Source organism: Eumetopias jubatus, unplaced genomic scaffold (genome assembly GCF_037043125.1).
Source record: "Eumetopias jubatus isolate StellerSeaLion01/CBP00866 unplaced genomic scaffold, mEumJub1_p1.0 scaffold_4, whole genome shotgun sequence".
Taxonomy (NCBI): Eukaryota; Metazoa; Chordata; class Mammalia; order Carnivora; family Otariidae; genus Eumetopias; species Eumetopias jubatus.
This window is the reverse complement of record NW_028274810.1, coordinates 189,502,350-189,523,703: the sequence shown is the minus strand read 5'-3', so window position 1 is coordinate 189,523,703 and position 21,354 is coordinate 189,502,350. Positions and strand designations below refer to the sequence as shown.

At 38.3% G+C, this 21,354-nt stretch overlaps 1 protein-coding gene across 5 annotated transcripts in view; it reads right to left on the bottom strand.

Moving 5' to 3' along the window:
* Positions 1-21,354, bottom strand: part of PRKDC (protein kinase, DNA-activated, catalytic subunit) — a 241,412-nt gene that overhangs the window by 176,794 nt on the left and 43,264 nt on the right. For all 5 annotated transcript variants that reach the window (XM_028118983.2, XM_028118984.2, XM_088022831.1 and 2 more), the window contains exons 27-30: positions 11,402-11,628; positions 3,725-3,819; positions 2,185-2,284; positions 920-1,053 (exon numbers count right to left, since the gene is read on the bottom strand). In XM_028118983.2, coding sequence (XP_027974784.1) covers positions 920-1,053; positions 2,185-2,284; positions 3,725-3,819; positions 11,402-11,628 — 556 coding nt within the window. The remainder of the gene's footprint in view (positions 1-919; positions 1,054-2,184; positions 2,285-3,724; positions 3,820-11,401; positions 11,629-21,354) is intronic.

The following is a 21,354-nucleotide window of genomic DNA, read 5'->3' as shown; positions in this document are numbered from 1 at the left end:
AAAAAGCATGGGTTCATTGCTTTCCTTTAATATCACAATAATCTGAGATCATTCAGATTTAGCAGTTTTAACAATTTCTTATTAATCACATGGTGAAATAAAATAACTGCATTATTTCGCTAACTATTAACTGAATATCATGTTAACTGCACTGGTCATCCAACCCTTACTTCATTTCCTTTAAATGAGATAAAAAAAGCAAAAATGTAGTAGGATAAAAAAGATACTGGGAAATTCTAAATTTACTTCCTCTATATCGTTTGACATCAAAATAGGATTTTTTTCTTTCCTTCTATAAATCTTTGAGAAATGTACACCCCATAGTTTATCCTTTATCATACAAATGATCTGTAATGATTATTGAATATACTTATCTTTTTATTAGGAATGTATTATTTGTTATACTCATCTGTATAACAGAAAGGTTACATTTTTATTTTTTTTTAAAGATTTTTTTTTTTAAGATTTTATTTATTTATTTGGCAGAGAGAGAGACAGTGAGAGAGGGAACACAAGCAAGGGGAGTGGGAGAGGGAGAAGCAGGCTTCCCGCCGAGCAGGGAGCCCGATGCGGGGCTCGATCCCAGGACCCTGGGATCATGACCTGAGCCGAAGGCAGACGCTTAACGACTGAGCCACCCAGGTGACCCATTTTTTTATTTATTTATTTGAGAGACAGAGTGATAGAGAGCACATGAGAGGGGGGAGGGTCAGAGGGAGAAGCAGACTCCCTGCTGAGCAGGGAGCCCGACGCAGGACTCGATCCTGGGACTCCAGGATCATGACCTGAGCTGAAGGCAGTCGCTTAACCAACCGAGTCACCCAGGTGCCCGAAAGGTTACATTTTAAATAAGTATACATCTCTCTTACTACTGGTAACAGAAAAACCCGTAATTTATAGGACATAAAGGTCACAATACCTGGCAATAAAGGAACAAATTTATAAAAGAGTTCTATGGATTTGTGTCGACATTCTGTTTGGGGCCTCCCACAGTGGGCTAACAGCCACTGGACCACATCCAGTAAACACAATGATGCCGCAGGTGGAAATCCTCTAAATGGAGATAACATACTATATTTAATACACATGCCCCAACATTTAGCATTTAGCTAAATGTTAGTCTAGAAACCATAAACTCAATTTTGCCACACATGTAGAAACTTCATCAAAAGGCATTCAATTTATTTTTAATGTATTATCAATAGTATACCATAAAATGTCACAGGTTAAATATATTGGTCCTAAATGCTGCTTACCTTCATTTTTTTTTTTAACTTGAGGGAAAAGTTAAAAAGTATTTCTTAAAACAACAGTACCAATATTTTCATGTTTCCTTTTCAATGTACCTTAAAACAAAGGGGGATTTGAAATCTAAAGCAGTCTCTCTCAAATTGTGGTCCCTGAGCCAGCTGCATCAATATTATCTGTAAAACTTGGCAGAAAATGCAAATTCTTGGCCCCACTCCAGACCTACTGAAAGATTCTGGGGGCAGGACCCAGCAACCTATGTTTTAACAATACCTCCAGGTAATTCTGATGCATGTTTCAGTTTGAGAACCAACGATCTAAAGAGGTCAAAAGTTAACAATAGGATCTGAAGGGATCAATTTTAAAAACAACAGAGAAAATATTAATATCTAATTTACATGTGCCAATGCTTCTGCAGAGTGGTAGCAGCCAGCAGACTCCCCAGACACCCTGCACAGATCTGGAGGGGCTGATGCATGGCACACCCCATCCTTCTGGAGAATAAGACCTTGCTAGGATGGAATTAACAGTGAAGACTGGATACCACTGGTTAATAAGCCTGCCTTGGCTTTGGGTAGCTTCATTTCATAATTCTGTAATTCCATGGCTGTCAAAATGCTACTATTTCAATATTTCAGTTTTTATATTTCAAATTTACTCCATAATAGCTCATGCATTTCCTAGTCAAATAATTCCACACCAAATTTGTATTCAAAATTAGTGCAGATAAAATGTGTTACAAATTTATACCTTAGGCCAAGCATTTTCAAACACAAAGCTTTTTAGCGTCCTAGAAATTGACTCCTATTTCCACGCATTCCTTGTTTAGAAAATTGATTCTTTATGCTTCCACACATTCCTTTCAAATTTTCTTTTACTGAGAATTAGTTTTATGTTGGAAAAAAAAAATAAAAAAGGGAAGCAATTAGCACCTACCGTGGCCTACGTCGCTTTTTTACTTTGTTTAAAGATACGTGCTTCTTTTCAATGATACGCCTTAGGTGATCAATGGCATCACAACATTGTTGAATTGTACCTGTTCCCAAGTATAAAAATATATTTCCAAAGGAGATAAACAGCTAATTATTATTAATAAAATAGCATTATAAGTTTATTGACCTAGTTTTTTAACTAAAAAGGTAATTTTACAATAGAGTTAATATTGTTTCATCCCTCAGAATGCAAATTTTAAATAAATGATTTATATTGTCCCAAAACAAAAACAAAACCCACATTTAATTGCAGGATAGTATAGTGCACATGCACAAACACACTCACAGCAATACTACACCTAATGAGAAACTGCTCCACCAGTCCCCAGCCAGCCAAAGCACAGCCTCACATAATGGATTTGAGGTCAAAGAGACTCTACGGGTATTACAAAACTCACATACCAGGCCAGATCCTATTTACCTCAATTTAAGCCTATTATTTAAGGGGTATAAATTCCTTGACCTCCCCTTGTTCTTATGTAGGTTAAGCCATTCAATAGCTTAATAATATAGCCACTGTAGGAGAACCAGAGTAATTTAGTAAAACCATCCACAGACATCTCGGGTTATTTAGGAAAGAGCCTTACAGAACTTGAGTTCTGTAACCAAGAAAAAGTTTTCTTTTTATGCTTTGAAGATATGGCAGTGATTTTTAAAAGTTAAGTTTCACTTGTTGAGAAAATTCACCTATATGAGCTGTTAAGATAAACAATTTTAAGCTCTTTGATGACAAGAGCTAAATTTTAAGCATTTTTACCCATAGCAGGCTATCAACATGAAGAGTAATAGAGCTCAACCTGTCTTTTGAAAAAACAAAATAAAATCTGGATAAGTGAAAGAGCATTCTGCCACACACAGCTATGCGACCTAGATCAGTCACTTGTGTTCTCTGGGTAAGATGTCTAAGAAGACTTCCAGCCCAGAAATTCCAGGATGTTCATAATACCTGCTAGATAGAATTTAATTGTAAGACTACCATTTATTACTCTCTTAGCTAATTTAAGTCTATTTCTGACTTATTATTTTGTATTATTTCTTAATTATGGTCAAAACATCTTTATCACAATCTTGTAATCACAATCTATTTTCCATGTTTCAAATTGTCATCAGTGAGACACTGGCCACATCTCAGTGGTTATCATACTCAGCTTTCTTTACATGGTGTAATCGTACATTCTCACATTTCGTGTCATCACAGTGGCTGGCTGGCTTCACTGGAGCTGCACAATAAAACTATCCCACCTGCCCTTGTCTCTCCCTGGAAAATCTGTGGGCCTTAAAGGAGGCGGGCATTGAAGAGGCACCAGAGGGGCATATCTCATATCTCCCCTTCACACTTACCATCCTACATGGGAGATGAGAGAAAAGAAACCACCACCTTATGAGAGAACTACTTGAGGCTTAACCCCTGAGTGGAAAAGCTCTTATAGATTTGTCAGGCAAACAGAACTGGTGTGCAAACAAAAAGCTCAGATAAGACCTACCTAAGGATTTCTCATCTGTGTGTGCTAAGGCCAGACTTTCCAGATATGTAACCAACGCTTCAAACACAAACTGTTCCACCAAAGACTCTTCTTCCCTGTAAAATAAAGAATATTGAACCTCACCTAGGAAAACAATAAAGCAGGAGTGACAAGGGCAAAAAGTAATGTTATCAAAGAACACATAAATTAAACTTGTTTAAAAAAAAAAATGGCTCAAATGTTTTGAAACATAAAGCAACCTAAAACACTTGTCAAAGAAAACTTCCTCAAAAAGTACATAAACCAAAAGAGGCAACACTGGCTTTTTCTGTGCACACAAGTACCCTTCCATCTGTAAAACTGCTCATAGCACATAAGGTCTGAACCACTTTTCTGACCACACTTCCACACACCTCATTAAGATTAATAGAAAAGAAGGTCTCATACCACATCCACATTCTTTCAGAATAAAAGAATTTCAAGAGCTCTCACCCTATCCAAAAGTAAGTCAACACCAACAGTAAACGAAAATCTGCTCCTTAATAACACAGGACAGTAAAAATAACACAGGACTTTATACATTAAGCATAAAATGACAGGGCTAGGTACTAAGTCTCAGAGGAGTTCAGAGAATAGTACGAGTTGGAAGTTCTACTTGTGTGATGAAGTGCTGGGTCACTGCACGGCCCACTGGGAAGGAGCGCATTTCCTGGAACAAACAGAACTGGAGTGAGGTGCCGGAGGACGGAGAGCACTTAGAACAAGAATTACAAACTGGTGTTTGGTTTGGCAGGAATACTGTCCCAGTTTCTTTTTTTTTTTTCTTTTTTTTAAGTTTGAATCCTAGGATGGACAGGGCCTGTCAAGAGTTCCACAAGCTCCACATCTCCCCTAGTGTCACACATCCCGATCTGACACTGAAAATAAAGGACATTCCCCATAAATATGTGGTATGGGCAAAGACATGGAGGCAAGATGAAAAACACAGGAGACAGCAAGCAAACCCACAAAGCTAGAAGAAAAGGTTCACTTGGAAGAGCAGTTTGTGATGAGATTGCAAAAGTTGGGGTGGGGGGGCCTTGAAAGGCCAGGCTGAGTATAACAGCTTATGTATCAACACCAACTAAAATAGGTAATTAGAGAAATGACATGACAAAATGATGCCCTAGAACTGTGCTTCCAAAGAAAGGTGTACAATAAGTTCATTAGCATGCAGAAAGGAAGCAACAGAACTCGTATCTATAGTATTCAACTTCCAAATTTCAAAAAAATTATCACTCATGCACCTTTTCTCAAAAAGCCACTTCGAATGTGATCCAACAAATCAATAGTATCCAAAATGGAAGACAAGAGAGGAAAAGGAAACAAAAGATCAAACACAGGGAAGAAGTACAGAGGACATCCAAGAGGAGAGGCAAGAAGACCCAGACTTGACAGGTGAGCAAGGATCCAAAAAAGAGACTTGTTAAAGCTGTCTCCACCAAAACACCACAGTATGGATTTTTCAACCTATAAAGAAGAAAGCCCAAATTCCTCTTAATCTGGCCTACCATGATCAGGTACTTAAAGTTCTTCTCCTGTCCATGTTCAATCTGGATCAGCTGACAGTGCTCATTTATCCCACAAGAGAATTTTGCTTTGACATGCTCCTGACACATGGGGGTGGACCAATGGGAACTGAGATGCAGAATTTAAAGGGCAGTCCACACTCTCAGACGTCAGTTGTAGCCTACTTCACACCATTCTGCTTCCCAAAACTAACAAGAACCTTGTCACTCTAATTCCTTGGAATGCGCTTCTGTAATCTTTCATGGAAGCTGAAACCAGTCTCCACTGAAAAGAATATCCCAGGATACTTCACCTAACAGTGAAAACACTGACCTTACTGCTTTCCAAAATCCAAAAGTATATCATTTAGGGTATATACATACAAAATGAAACAAAAAAGACAAACAAGGGAATAAGTAACATAAAGAAAGAATGATTAGTTCAGAGCAGAGGAAGGTCTGAAATATTGAAAATACTCCATTTCTTAACCTAGGTGGTGAGTATACAAAAACTTGTTTTATTATCATTCAAGAAACTTTACACAGTTCTTTTTTAACCTGAGGCATACCCGACATATAACATTATATTAATTCCAGGAGTACAACAACTCTGCACTTGTATACATTACAATATGATCACCACAGTAAGTCTAGTTAACATGGATCACCATACAGTTACAAATTTTTTTCCTTGTGATGTGAACATTTAAAATCAACTGTCCTAGCAACTTTTAAATATGCAATACAGTATTATTAACTACGGTCACCATACTCTATAGGCACACCTCAGAGATCTTACGAGTTCGGTTCCAGGTGACCAAAATAAAGCAATTATCTCAAAACAGGGAGTGAGTGAAGTGAATTTTTTGGTGTCCCAGGGCATATAAAAGTTATGTTTATACTGTACTGTATATTAGGTGCACAAAAGTATTATGTCTAAAAAATGTACATACTTTTATTAAAAATATTTTATTGCTAAAAAATGCTAACCATATTCTGAACTTTCAACAAGTCATAATCATTTTGCTGGTGGAGGGTCTTGCCTCGATGTTGATGGCTGGTGTTGACTAATCAGGTTCGTGGCTGCTCAAGGTTGGGTGGCTGTGACAATTTCTTCAAATAAGACAACAGAGAAGTTTGCTGCATAGATCAACTCTTCCTTCCAGACCCAATTTCTCTAAAGCATTTGATGCTATTTGGTAGCATTTCACCCACAGCAGAGTCTCTTTCAAAATGAAATCAATCCTCTCAAACCCTGCCACTGCTTTATCTACTAAGTTTATACAGTATTCTAAATCCTTTATCGTCATTTCAACAATCTTCAACTCTAGTAGATTCCATTTCAAGAAACCACTTTCTTTGCTCATCCATAAGAAGCAACTCCTCGTCCATTAAAGTTTTGTCATGAGATTGCAGCAATTCAGTCACACCTTCAGGCTTCACTTCTGATTCTGGCTCTCTTGCTCTTTTCATCACATCTGCAGTTACTCCCTCCATCGAAGTCTTAAACCCCTCTAAGTCATCCATGAGGTTAGAATCAACTTCTTCCAAACCGCTGTGAATGTTGATGTTTTGACCTCTTCCCATGAATCATGAATGTAATTAATGGCATTTAGAATGGTTAATCCTTTCCAGGTTTTCAATTTACTTTGCCAGATTCATCAAAGGAATTACTCTCTATGGCATCTACAGCGTTATGAAATGTATGTCTTAAATAATAAGACTTGAAAGTCAAAGTAACTTTGATCCATTAACTGCAGAATGGATATTGTGTTAGCAGGCATGAAAACAAATAATCTCATGATATCTCTCCATCAAGAGCTTTTGGGTGACCAGGTACATTGTCACTGAGCAGTAATATTTTGAAAGGAATCTTTGTTTCTGAGCAGTTCACAACCGTGGGCTTCAAATATTCAGTAAATCAGGCTATAAACAGACGGCTATCATCCAGGCTTTGTTGTTCCACTTAGAGAGCACAGGCAGAGTAAATTTAGCATAATTCTGAAGGGCCTAGGATTTTCAGAATGGTAAATCAGCACTGGCTCTAACTTAGTCACCAGCTACATTAGCCTCCATCAGGAGAGTCAGCCTGTCCTTTGAAGCTCTGAAGCAAGGCACTGACTTCTCTCTAGCTATGGAAGTACTAGATGGATTATTCTTCCAGTAGAAGGCTGTTTCACCTACACCGAAAATCTGTTGCTTACCGTAGGCACCTTCATTAATTATCTTAGCTAGATCTTCTGGATAACTTGTTGTAGCTTCTACATCAGCACCTGCTGCTTCATCCTGCACTTTAATGTTATGAAGACAGCTTCTTTCCTTAAACCTCATGGATCCTCTGCTAGCTTCAGACTTTTCTTCTGCAGCTCCCTTACCTTCTCACTGCATAGAACTAAAGAGTTAGGGCCTTGCTCTGGATGAGGCTTTGGCTTAAGGGAGTTTTATGGCTGGTCTGATCTTCATTCCAGACCACTACAACTTTCTTCATATCAGCAATAAGTCTGTTTCTCGTCCTTTTCATCCATGTGTTCACTGTAGTGTCAGCTTTATTTCCTTCAAGAACTTCTCCTTGGCATTCACTACTTGTCTAACTAGTGTAAGAGGCCTAGCTTTTGGCCTATCTCGGCTTTTGATATGCCTTCTGCCCTAAGCTTAATCATTTCTAGTTTCTGATTTAAATTGAGAGATGTGCAACTCTTCCTTTCACTTTAACACTTAGAGGCCATTGTAGGGTTATTAATTGGTCTAATTTCAACATTGTTGTGTCTCAGGGAATGGGGGGCCCGAGGAGAGGGAAAGAGATAGGGGAACAGCCAGTTGGTGGAGCAGTCAAAACACACACATTTATCAATTAAGGTCATTGTTTTATATGGGAGCAGTTCATGGCACCCCAAAACAATCACAATAGTTATATCAAAGATCACCATCAGAGATCACCACGCCAAATACAGGAATAATGAAAAAGTTTGAAATAATGTAAGAATTACCAAAACATGACTTAGAGATACAAAGTGAGTAAATGTTGGAAAAGTAGTGCCAATACACCTGCTCAAAGTCAATTTGTAAAAAATGCAGTATCTGTGAAGAGCAATAAAATGAAGCACAATAAGGGATGCTTGGTGGCTCAGACGGTTAAGCATCTGCCTTCAGCTCAGGTCATGATCCCAAAGTTCTGGGATCGAGTCCCGCATCGGGCTCCTTTCTCAGCAGGGAGTCTGCTTCTCCCTCTGCCCCCCACCTTCTCTCGCTCACCCTCTCTCAAATAAATAAATAAAATCTTTTTTAAAAAAATGAAGCGCAATAAAATGAGGCATGTCTGTACATCCCTATGACTTATTTATTTCATAACTGGAAGTTTGTACCTTTTGACTGGTCACCCATTTTGCCTACCTCTCTTCCCAGCCTGTGGCAACCACCGATCTATTCTCTGTATCTTTGAATTTTGTTTTTTTTTTTTTTTTAAGATTTCACAAATAAGTAAGACCACAGGTATTTGTCTTTCTGACTTATTTTACTTAACATAATGCTCTCAAGGTCCATCCACGTAATACTCCATTGTATACATATACCACATTTTCTTTATCCATCTATCCACTGGTGGACACTTTCCATATCTTGGCTATTTTAAATAATGCTGCAATAATTGTGGGGGTGCATATATCTTTTTTAATGTTTCATTTCCTTTAGGTAAATACCCAAAAGTGGAATTGTTGGATCATATGGTACTTCTATTTTTAATTATTGAGGAACCTCCATACTATTTTCCATAGTGGCTCTGTCAATTTACATTCCTATCAGCAGTGCACAAGGGTTCCTCTTTTTCTACATCCTTGCCAACATTCGTTATTTCTTGTCTTTTTCATAGTAGCCATTCTAACAGGCATGAGGTGATAACTCATTGTGGTTTTGATTTGCATTTCCCTGATGACTAATGATACTGATCATCTTTTGTCACCTTCTCATTTTATTGATGGTTTCCTGTGCCATGCAGGAGCTTTTAGTTGATACAGTCCCACATATTTATTTTTGCTTTTGTTGCCTTTGCTTTTGGAGTTAGAACCAAAACATCATTGCCAAAACTGATATCAAACAGCATACCACCTAGGTTTTCTTCCAGGAATTTTATGGCTTCTCAGGTCTTACATTCAAGTCCTTAATCCATTTTGAGTTAATTTTTGTGTATGGTGTAAGATACTAGTTTAGTTTCATTCTTTTGCATGTGGCTGTCCAGTTCTCCCAACACCAGCATGTAGTAAAGAGACTGTCCTTTTCCCACTGTTTATTCTTCGCTCCTGGGTCGAAGATTAATTGACCATGTTTGCATGGGTTTATTTCTAAGCTATTTTGTTCCATTAACCTGTTTTATGCCAATACCACACTGTTTTGATTACTACAGCTTTTGTAGTATAGTTTGAAATTGGGGAGCATGATGCCTCCAATGTTGTTCTTCGTTCTCAAGATTGCTTTGGCTCTTCAATGTATTTTGTTGTTCCACACAAATTTTAGGATTGTTTGGTTTCTATGAAAAATGCCATTAGAATTTTGATATGGATTGCACTATGTTGATTGCTTTGAGGAGTATGGACATTTTAACAATATAAATCCTTCCAATCCATGAACATGGTATATCTTTCCACTGATTTGTGTCTTCTTCAGTTGCTTTCACCAATGTCTTATGGTTTTTAATGTATAGGTCTTTCACCTCCTTGGTTAAATTCATTCCTAGGTATTTTATTCTTTTTGATGTGATTATAAATGGGATTGTTTTCTTAATTTCATGTCCTGATAATTGGTTATTAAAGTATAGAAACGCAATAGATTTGTATATATAGATTTTGTGTCCTACAACTTTACTGAATTCATTTATTAGTTCTAATAGTTTTTTGGTGAAGTCTTTAGGGTTTTCTATATATAATACTGTGTCATCTGAAAATAGTGACAGATTCATACATACGTTTTAAACACTCTTTTGTACATATAAGTTTAACAATTTAAAAAGCTAAAAAAAAAATAGTGGCTTCAAACTCTAGTCAATTTTCATATAAATGTGCACACGTACACAGATACACACACACAGTTTCCTATCCATCCATCCATCCATCCTTCTCTATCATCTATCTTACTTTTATAGCTGTTGCCTCATCTTTATCATAACTGTCATTTCATGAGAGAACCATCTGGACCAAACAAAGTCAGGTTCCTCATTATAAGATTACTTGTAATCATCTACTACTACTTAAAAGAACTGATTTCAGCAACAAGTTTTACAATTATCTATGTGATTAATTATTATCTATCTCTTTTTTTAAATGCAATCCTCATGAATGGCTGTATCTGTTTATCATCAGCATTTGGCACAGTGCCTGGCACATAATATTCTTAATAAGTAACAATAAATGAATGAACAAACACTACTACTACAACCTTAGGTCAGGGACTAATGATTTTTTTTTTTCTTTTGGCTTTCTGAAACAGCCCCTTCACTGGTGTCCTGGCCCTGTCTTATTGTCTTATATCATTCAGATCTACTCTCCATATAGCTATGGCAGGTGGATTTTAGGAGGAAATTTAAACATGCAGCTCTCTTCTCCCAAAACTCCAGGAACTTGTTGTCACTAGAAGTAACCTATGTTTTTTAACTCTACAGACAAAGGCTCCAGGCCAGTCTCACTATGCTCCCTTCCAAACTTCCAACTCCACAGTCAAGGAAAATAAAATGTCTTCATCTCCTTATATAACATCCTATTTTTCTTCTCTAATCCATTTCTTTGATCTGAAATGCTTTGGCTGATTTATTTATCCTTTAAGATTCATCTAAGTATAAACACTACAGGAAGACTTCTTTAACCTACTCAAGCTGGCTTAGATACTCCTCTTCTGTGCTCCAAAGATTATGTCTTCTGTTGCATTTAAAAGATTGCTATGGTATTATGTTTGTATGTATCTCTCAGTAGTTTCTGAGCTTCCTGAATGTGAACTGTATTTTAATTAATTTTTTAATCCCCAGAAAATAGCACAGCATCTGACACATAATAGTTAACTAAATGCCTGATATATGAATACATGGATACATAAACAGCACTTTTCACAATCACTATTAAAAATTTCAAGAACTTATTTTATATTCTTCCCTGTCATATGGCTTACTTACCTGAATTCCCTATAGATATTATTAAAGGCAAGTGATGCTCCTAGCCTCTTGAAAGCATTAGGGTGAAGGGCAAAGCTGTACAGTCGCTTGAAAAGCGATTTGGTGTTTACTGGACTTTTTTCCTGCTGCTGCGGTGTTGTCTGCTTAACGGACCATTTGAGGAATTCGCGAATACACCGACCACAAAAATCTCTTAAAGTACTGTCAACAGGGTCTACAACTCCATCCTAAAACAAAACATAAGATGTCAACTGAATACCCTGGTCTTTTCTGAGTATAACTATAGCATGTTGTGAAAATTAATTTACGGCACTATTCAAGAAAAAATAAGCACAAGTAAAACCAATCAGATTGTTTAGAAACTAAACTCTAATAACAATGTCCTTTTGACATAATGAAAGCATTTTCTTTCAAAAAAACTAAGAAACGGGACACCTAGGTGGCTCGGTCAGTTGAGCGGCTGCCTTCAGCTCGGGTTATGATCCCAGGGTCCTGGGATCAAGCCCCACATCGGGCTCCCTGCTCAGCAAGGAGCCTGCTTCTCCCCTGTCTGCTGCTCCCCCTGCTTGTGCTTGCTCTCTCCCTCTCTCTGCCAAATAAATAAAATCTTTAAAAAACAAAACAAAAAACAAAAAACTAAGAAACTGAAAAATCCATGAAAAAAAGAGACTACTTTAATTATGTAGTAACAAAATTTCTTCCTTTCCCTGAAGAAACCCAATGGCTATATCCTAAAAGTTTCTGTGGTGATTTTACCTCATAACAGTATTTGAAATTGCTTTATTGAACTTAAAGAAAACAAGATCGTTCTGGGTACCAAGAGAACTGTAATGCTATATAAAGAAAAATCAGGGGGGAGAAGCAAGATGGCAGAGGAGGAGGAGACCTAAATTTCGTCTGGACCCAGGAATTCAGCTAGATAGGTATCAAAGCATTCTGAACACCTACAAATTCACCAGGAGATTGAAGAAGAGAATAGCAGCAACTCTGAACAGAAAAATGACCACTTTCTAGAAGGTAGGACGTGCAGAGAAGTGAATCTGAGGCGTTATTCGGGAAGACAGATAGCAGGGGGAGGGAGCCTCCGTCAGCCAATACCAACAAGTGACAGAGCAGCAGAGTACAAAATCGGAACTTAAAGAAGTCAGCTCTGCTGAGGGACATGACTCCAGTGGCTAAGCAGGGGGTGGAACTTTTGCTGGGACAGTGTGGTCTCAGGACCCTCAGGGTCACAGGAAGACCGGGGGTGCCTGAGTGTGGCAGAGCTCCCAGGTATCGGAGCAGGGAAGCCGGCTGCAAAGACGGAGCCAAGGAGTGGGCTCTCAGCTCACGGTTGCCATAAACCATGATCTGCGGCACAGTCCAGCCACTACTCTTCCAGCAGGGACCCAACAAGCGGCAGATCCGGGGAGAATGCCCTTCCTCCCTGGGGAGGAGTGGTGCAGGAGCACACCGCAGGAATCTGCTGGGTTTGGAGACTCCAAACGGGGTCCTGTGCCAGAGATAGAAAAGCTCGGTCACAGGCCGGGTGAGCACGGAGTGCAGCCGGAGACCAGGGAGACAGAAGTGATTGATGCTTTTCTCTGGGGGCTCACTGAAGAGTGGGGCCCCAAGTTCTCGGCTCCTCTAGCACCAGAGATTGGGAGGCTGCCATTTTCACTCTTGTCGTCCAAAGCTGTACAGAAAGCTTTCAGGGAACAAAAGCTCCCGAGAGCAAACCCGAGCAGATTATTTAGTCCACCCCGGGAAGGGCTGGGCAATTCAGCCTCGGGCAAAGACATTTGAGAATCACTGCAACAGGACCCTCCTGCAGCAGATCAGCAAGAACATCCAGCCAAAACCAAGTTTACCAATCAATGAGAACTGCAAAACTCCAGAGCTAGGGGAATATAGCACATAGAATTCATGGCGTTTTTCCCATGATTCTTTAGTCTTCCAAATTAATTTTTTAATTTTATTTATTTTCTATTTTTAAAAATTTTTCTTCTTTCATTTTCATTCAACAACTTATCAATTCCTTCTTAAAAATCTTTTTTAATTTTCCTTTTTACAACCATATTCTATCCCTTCATTGTATTTAACCTTATCTTTTGTGTGTGTGTATATACACACACACACACACACACACACACACACACACACACACACACACACACACACACACACACACATACGTTTCTCTTTCTTTAAAATTTTGGGCTACAGTTTCCTCTCACAGACCAAAATATACCCTAAATCTCTAGTGTATGGCTTTGTTTTAGTCTCCCACCTGATCACATTCTTTTTTTTTTTTAATTTTTCTTCTTTCTTTTTTCAACCAACTTCTTATCAATTCCTTTTTTAAAATCTTTTTTAATTTTCATCTTTACAGTCATATTCCATCACTTCATCGTATTTACCCTTATTTTTGTATATACATAAGTGTTCTATTCTTTAAAGTTTGGGGAGGAAAGTTTATTCTTTCTTACTTCTTTTTTGGGGGGGGAGGCAGTTTATTCTAATAGACCAAAATACACCCAAAATCTAGTGTGTGGCTCTGTTCTATTCACCAGCCTGATCATATTCTTTTTTTTTTTTTTTCCTTTTTTTCCTTTCTTTAACCTCAGTTTCGGGTCTCTTCTGATTTGTTTAGTGCATATTTTTCTGGGGTCATTGTTACTCCTTTTAGTATTTTGTTCTCTCATTCTCTGTTCTTCTCTGGATAAAATGACAAAATGGAAAAACTCACCTCAAAAAAAAAGAACAAGAGGCAGTACTGACCACTAGGGACCTAATCAATACGGACATTAGTAAGATGTTGGAACTAGAGTTCAGAATGACAATTATAAAGATACTAGCTGGGATTGAAAAAGGGCACAGAAGATACTAGAGAATCCCTTTCTGGAGAAATAAAAGAACTAAAATCTAACCAAGTCGAAATCAAAAAGGCTATTAATGAGGTGCAATCAAAAATAGAGGCTCTAACTGCTAGGATAAATGAGGAAGAAGAGAGAATTAGTAATAGAGAAGACCAAATGATGGAGAATAAAGAAGGTGAGAAAAAGAGAGATAAACAAATACTGGATCACGAGGGCAGAATTTGAGAAATAAGTGATACCAGATATGAAACAGTATTAGAATAAGTGGGATTCCAGAAGAAGAAGAAAGAGAGAGGGGGGCAAAAGGTATACTGGAGCAAATGTTAGCAAATGTTCCCTAACGTGGGGAAGGAAAGGGGCCATCAAAATCTAGGAGGCATAGAGAACCCCCCTCAAAATCAATAAAAATAGGTCAACACCCCGACATTTAAGAGTAAAACTTGAAAGTCTCAGAGACAAAGAGAAAATCCCAAAAGCAGCTTGGGACAAAAGCTCTATAACCCACAATGGCAGAAACATTAGATTGGCAGCAGACCTATCCAAAGAGACCTGGCAGGCCAGAAAGGACTGGCATGATATATTCAGAGCACTAAACGAGAAAAATATGCAGCCAAGAATACTATATCCAGCTAGGCTGTCATTGGAAAATGAAGGAGATATAAAACGGTTCCAGGACAAACAAAGAGTAAAGGAATTTGCAAACATGAAACCAGCCCTACAAGAAATACTGAAAGGGGTCCTCTAAGCAAAGAGAAAGCCTAAAAATAACACAGACCAGAAAGGAACAGAGACAATATACAGTAATACTTATCTTATAGGCAATACAATGGCACTAAATTCATATCTTTCAATAGTTACCCTGAATGTAAATGGACTAAATATCCCAATCAAAAGACACTGGGTATCAGATTGGATAAAAAAGCAAGACCCATCGATATGCTGTCTGCAAGAGACTCAATTTAGACTCAAAGACACCTCAAGATTTAAAGTCAGGGGGTGGAAAACCATTTACCATGCTAACGGACACCAAAAGAAAGCTGGGGTAGCAATTCTTCTATCAGACAAATTAAATTTTTAACCAAAGACTATAATAAGAGATGAGAAAGAACACTATATCCTACTTAAAGGGTCTATCCAACAAGAAGATCTAACAGTTTTAAATATCTATGCCCTTAACATGGGAGGAGCCAATTAATAACAAAATCAAAGAAACACATCAACAATAATACAATAATAGTAGGGGACTTTAACACCCCCCCCTCACTGAAATGAACAGATCTAAGCAAAAGATCAACAAGGAAATAAAGGCTTTAAATGACACAATGGACCAATGGACTTCACAGATATATTCAAAACATCTCATCCCAAAGCAACATAATACACATTCTTCTCTAGTGCCAATGGAACATTCTCCAGAATAGATCACATCCTAGGTCACAAATCAGGTCTCAACCGGTACCAAAAGACTGGGATCATTCCCTGCATATTTTCAGACCACAGTGGTTTGAAACTAGAGCTCGATCACAAGAGGAAAGTTGGAAAGAACTCAAATACATGGAGGCTAAAGAGCATCCTACTAAAGAATGAATGGGTCAACCAGGAAATTAAAGAAGAATTTAAAAATTCATGGAAACAAATGAAAATGAAAACACGACTTTCAAATCTTTGGGATGCATCAAAGGCAGTTCTAAGAGGAAAATATATAGCAATACCAGCCTTTCTCAAGAAACAAGAAAGGTCTCAAATACACAACCTAATCCTACATCTAAAGGAGCTGGAGAAAAAACAGCAAATAAAGCCTAAACCAAGCAGAGTCCAAGAAATAATAAATTTCAGAGCAGATATCAATGAAATAGAAACCACAGGAACAGTAGAACAGATCTACAAAACTAGGAGCTGGTTCTTGGAAAGAATTAATAAGACTGATAAACCCCTGGCCAGGCTTATCAAAAAGAAAAGAGAAAGGACCCAAACAAATAAAATCATGAATGAAAGAGGAGAGATCACAACCAACATCAAAGAAATGCAAATAATTATAAAAACATATTATGAGCAACTATATGCCAGCAAATTAGATAATCTGGAAGAACTCGATGCATTCCTAGAGATGTATCAACTACCAAAACTGAACCAGGAAGATATAGAAAACCTGAACAGACCCATAACCAGTAAGGAAATTGAAGCAGTAATCAAAAATCTCCCAACATGGAGCACCTGCATGGCTCAGATGGTAAAGCATCTACCTTCGGCTCAGGTCGTGATCCCAGGGTCCTAGGACTGAGCCCTGCATCTGGCTCCTGGTTCAGCGGGGAGCCTGCTTCTCCCTCTCTCTCTGCCTCTCCCCCTGCTCATGCTCTCTCTCTCTATCTCTGTGTCTCAAATGAATAAATAAAAATCTTAAAAAAAAAAAAAAAACTCTCCCAACAATCAAGAGCCCAGGGCCAGATGGTTTCCCAGGAGAATTCTACCAAACATTTAAAGAAGAATTAATACCTATTCTCCTGAAACTGTTCCAAAAAATAGAAATAGAAGGAAAACTTCTAAATTCATTTTATGACACCAGTATTACCTTGATCCCCAAACCAAAGACCCCATCAAAAAGGAGAATTACAGACCAATATCCTTGATGAACATGGATGCAAAAATTCTCACCAAAATACTAGCCAACAGAATCCAACAGTACATTAAAAGGATTATTCACCATGTCCAAGTGGGATTTATCCCTGGGCTGCAAGGTTGGTTCAACATCCGCAAATCAATACAATACATTAATAAAAGAAAGAACAAGAACCATATGATCCTCTCAATAGATGCAGAAAAAGCATTTGACAAAGTATAGCATCCTTTCTTGATTAAAATTCTTCAGAGGGTTTTGATAGATAGAGGGTACATACCTCAATATCATAAAAGCCAGCTATGAAAAACCCACAGCAAATGTCATTCTCAATGGGGAAAACTGAGAGCTTTTCCCCTAAGGTCAGGAACACAGCAGGGATGTCCACTCTCATCACTGCTATTCAACATAGTATTAGAAGTCCTAGCCTCAGGAATCAGACAACAAAAAGAAATAAAAGGCATCCGAATTGGCAAAGAAGAAGTGAAACTCTCACTCTTTGCATATGATATGATACTTTATGTGGAAAACCCAAAGGCTCCAACCCAAAATTGCTAGAACTCATACAGGAATTCAGTAAAGTGGCAGGATATAAAATCAATGCACAGAAATCAGTTGCATTTGTATACACCAAGAACTAGACAGAAGAAAGAGAAATTAAGGAGTCGATCCCATTTACAATTGCACCCAAAACCCTAAGATACCTAGGAATAAATCTAACCAAAGAGGCAAAAATCTGTACTCAGAAAACTATAGAATACTCATGAAAGAAATTGAGGAAGATTAATGGACAAACGTTCCATGCTCATGGATTGGAAGAACAAATATTGTGAAAATGTCTATGCTACCTAGAACAATCTACACATTCAATGCAATCCCTATCAAAATATCATAGATATTTTTCACAGAGCTGGAACAAATAATCCTAAAATTTGTATGGAACCAGAAAAGACCCCGAGTAGCCAGAGGAATGTTGAAAAAGAAAAGCAAAGCTGGCGGCATCACAATTCCGGACTTCCAGCTCTATTACAAAGCTGTCATCATCAAGACAGTATGGTACTGGCACAAAAACAGACACATAGATCAATGGAACAGAATAGAGAGCCCAGAAATGGACCCTCAACTGAATGGTCAACTAATTTTCAACAAAGTAGGAAAGAATGTCCAATGAAAAAAAGACAGTCTCTTCAACACATGCTGTTGGGAAAATTGGACAGCCATGTTCAGAAGAATGAAACTGGACCACTTCCTTACACCACACACAAAAATAGACTCAAAATGGTTGAAAGACCTAAATGTGAGACAGGAGTCCATCAAAATCCTAAAGGAGAACACAGGCAGCAACCTCTTCGACCTCAGCGGCAGCAACTTCTTCCTAGAAACATCACCAAAGGCAAGGGAAGCAAGGAACTATTGGGACTTCATCAAGATAAAAAGCTTTTGCACAGCAAAGGAAACAATCAACAAAACCAAAAGACAACCTACGGAATGGGAGAAGATTTTTTTTTTTTTTAATTTTTTTGTTATGTTAATCACCATACATTACATCATTAGTTTTTGATGTAGTGTTCCATGATTCATTGTTTGTGCATAACATCCAGTGCTCCACGCAGAAAGTGCCCTCTTTAATACCCATCACCAGGCTAACCCATCCCCCCACCCTCCTCCCCTCTAGAACCCTCGGTTTGTTTTTCAGAGTCCATCGTCTCTCATGGTTTGTCTCCCCCTCCAACTTACTCCCCTTCATTCTTCCCCTCCTGCTATCTTGGGAGAAGGTATTTTTAAATGACATATCAGATAAAGGGCTAGTATCCAAAAATCTATAAAGAACTTACCAAACTCAACACTCAGAGAACAAATAATCCAATCAAGAAATGGGCAGAAGACATGAACATTTTTCCAAAGAAGATATCCAAATGGCCATAGACACATGAAAAAGTGTTCAACATCACTCAGCATTGGGTAAATACAAATCAGAAAACCTCAATGAGATACCATCTCACACCAGTCAGAATGGCTAAAATTAACAAGTCAGGAAACGACAGATGTTGGCGAGGATGCAGAGAAAGGTGAACCCTCCTACACTGTTGGTAGGAATGCAAGCTGGTACAGCCACTCTTGAAAACAGTATGGACGTTCCTCCAGATGTTGAAAATAGAACTACCCTACGACCCAGCAACTGCATGACTGGGTATTTCCCAAAGATACAAATGTAGTGATCTGAAGGGCACTTGTACCCCAATGTTTGTAGCAGTAATGTCCATGATAGCCAAAGTATGGAAAGAGCCAAGATGTCCATCAACAGATGAATGGATAAAGATGATGTGGTGTCACACACACACACAATGGAATATTATGCAGCCATCCAAAAAAATGAAATCTTGCCATTTGCAACAATGTGGATGGAACTAGAGGGTATTATGCTAAGTGAAATAAGTCAATCAGAGAAAGACAAGTATCATATGATCTCACTGATATGAGGAATTTGAGAAACAAGATAGAGGACCACAGGGGAAGGGAGGGAAAAATGAAACAAGACGAAACCAGAGAGTGAGACAAACCATAAGAGACTCTTAATCTCAGGAAACAAACTGAGGGTTGCTGGAGTGGAGGGCGGTGGGAGTTATGGGGTGGCTGGGTGATGGACACTGGGGAGGGTATGTGCTATGGTGAGCGCTGTGAATTGTGTAAGACCCATGAATCACAGACCGGTACCCCGAAACAAATATTATATGTTAATAAAAAAAAAGAAATACAGAAACAAAAAAAAAGAAAAATCATATGGAAATGTGGTTCTGAAAATATAATTTTCCATAAAAGCAGTCTCCTAGAGGCGCCATCTTTAAATACCTGAAAAGAAAAGCAAATAAGGAAATTTGAATGTTTTTGTTTCCTGCTAGACCTAATTCCCTCTTAGATCTGTGTAGGAAAGGTTTAACTTGAAAAACTATACTGAACACTGAAATAAGGGAGTTCTTGTACCTAACATCCCAGTTATTTGCTACATATAAAATCTTTGATTACAGTGCTAATTAGAATTCAAGAAGCAATTAACTGTGGAAATGTGAAGAGGTGATACTTACTGCTTCTCAGAGCAGTGTTAAATAAAGCATGTGCTGACATTAGGGAATTACCAATTCTTCCTGGGAAACCTATAGACATGCTTTCACTCAAGCGCTATCCCAACTTCACATTTCCTCCTTTACCTTTCCTTTCCTCAGCTATCTCACTTTACATTATCATGATCTTATCTGATTTCTTTGTGAAACCCTTACTTAAGCCCCTTCAAGGATCAAGAGGGCAAGAGAAACAGCTTAGACAGAAACTTCAGAATAGAAACATTAGAATAAATTCATCTGAATGCAAATATGCCATAAGTTAAATTTAATTAAATATATTTATTATAGGCCAGACTCACTGATAGACACTGCAGGGAATTAAACCACAGATACCATGTCACCATCCTAATTTAAAATGTTCAGTAACTCCCACTGTCCACAACATGGCATCCAACTAGGGTAACTCTGAGAATGAAAAGAGACACATACACAGCCAGTATAATCAGAACTGTCTTGGGCAAACTGGAGCATGTGGTTGCCCTACATGCTGCTCTGCCTGGCATGTCTTCCCAGCCTGCCTCGCAATATGCTCCCATGCAAGCAAAACAAAACAGCCGAAATCCTCACAAACACACCAAGCACTTACTGCCTTTGTTGCCTCTGTCCAGATGCCCAATGTCAAATCCCCTATTTCCTCTGGCTCCTCTCAAAGTTAACAGAAAGTGACACACACATTCAAATTGGAATCAGTTTACAAAAACATGGAATTAAAAGACGTCTGTTTGGACAAACTTGCTATCCACTTAACTGGAGCTTCTGATTCCAAAGTCAATATATGACAAAACCAAATCATAGGATGAAAAAACAGGGAAAATCAAATATGATGACATTTAAAGGAATCCAATGTAAACTCATTTGCAAAAACTCAGAAAATTATAATAAAATCAGTGTCAAAAGACACTAAGGCTTTAGCTGACCTCCCTGTTTCTGCCTTCAATGAACTAGTGATCAAATCTTAATGATTCTACCTCTATAGTCTCAGGATAGTTCTACAGAAATGGATACTCTTTCTAGGGCTCTTTAGTTGTCGAATCTGAATGCAGGAGAAAACTGGGTAAGCTCAAAAAATTCCTTTTACTCTTAATTATTGTACTATAGATTTTTTTTTTTTAAAGAGGGTACTGCAACTGATGAAAAGTCTCAGCACATTCTCATTCATTCCTTCTACTCTACACACACAGACACAGAGCCTTAATATAATGAAGTTTGTCAATTTATAACCACTCTCCCAAAAGAGGACAAAATAACAACAACAAAATGTGCAGGGGCACCTGGGTGGCTCAGTCGGTTGAGCATCTAACTCTTAGTTTTGGCTCAGGTCATGATCTCGTGGGTCGTGGGATCGCACATCATGTCAGGCTC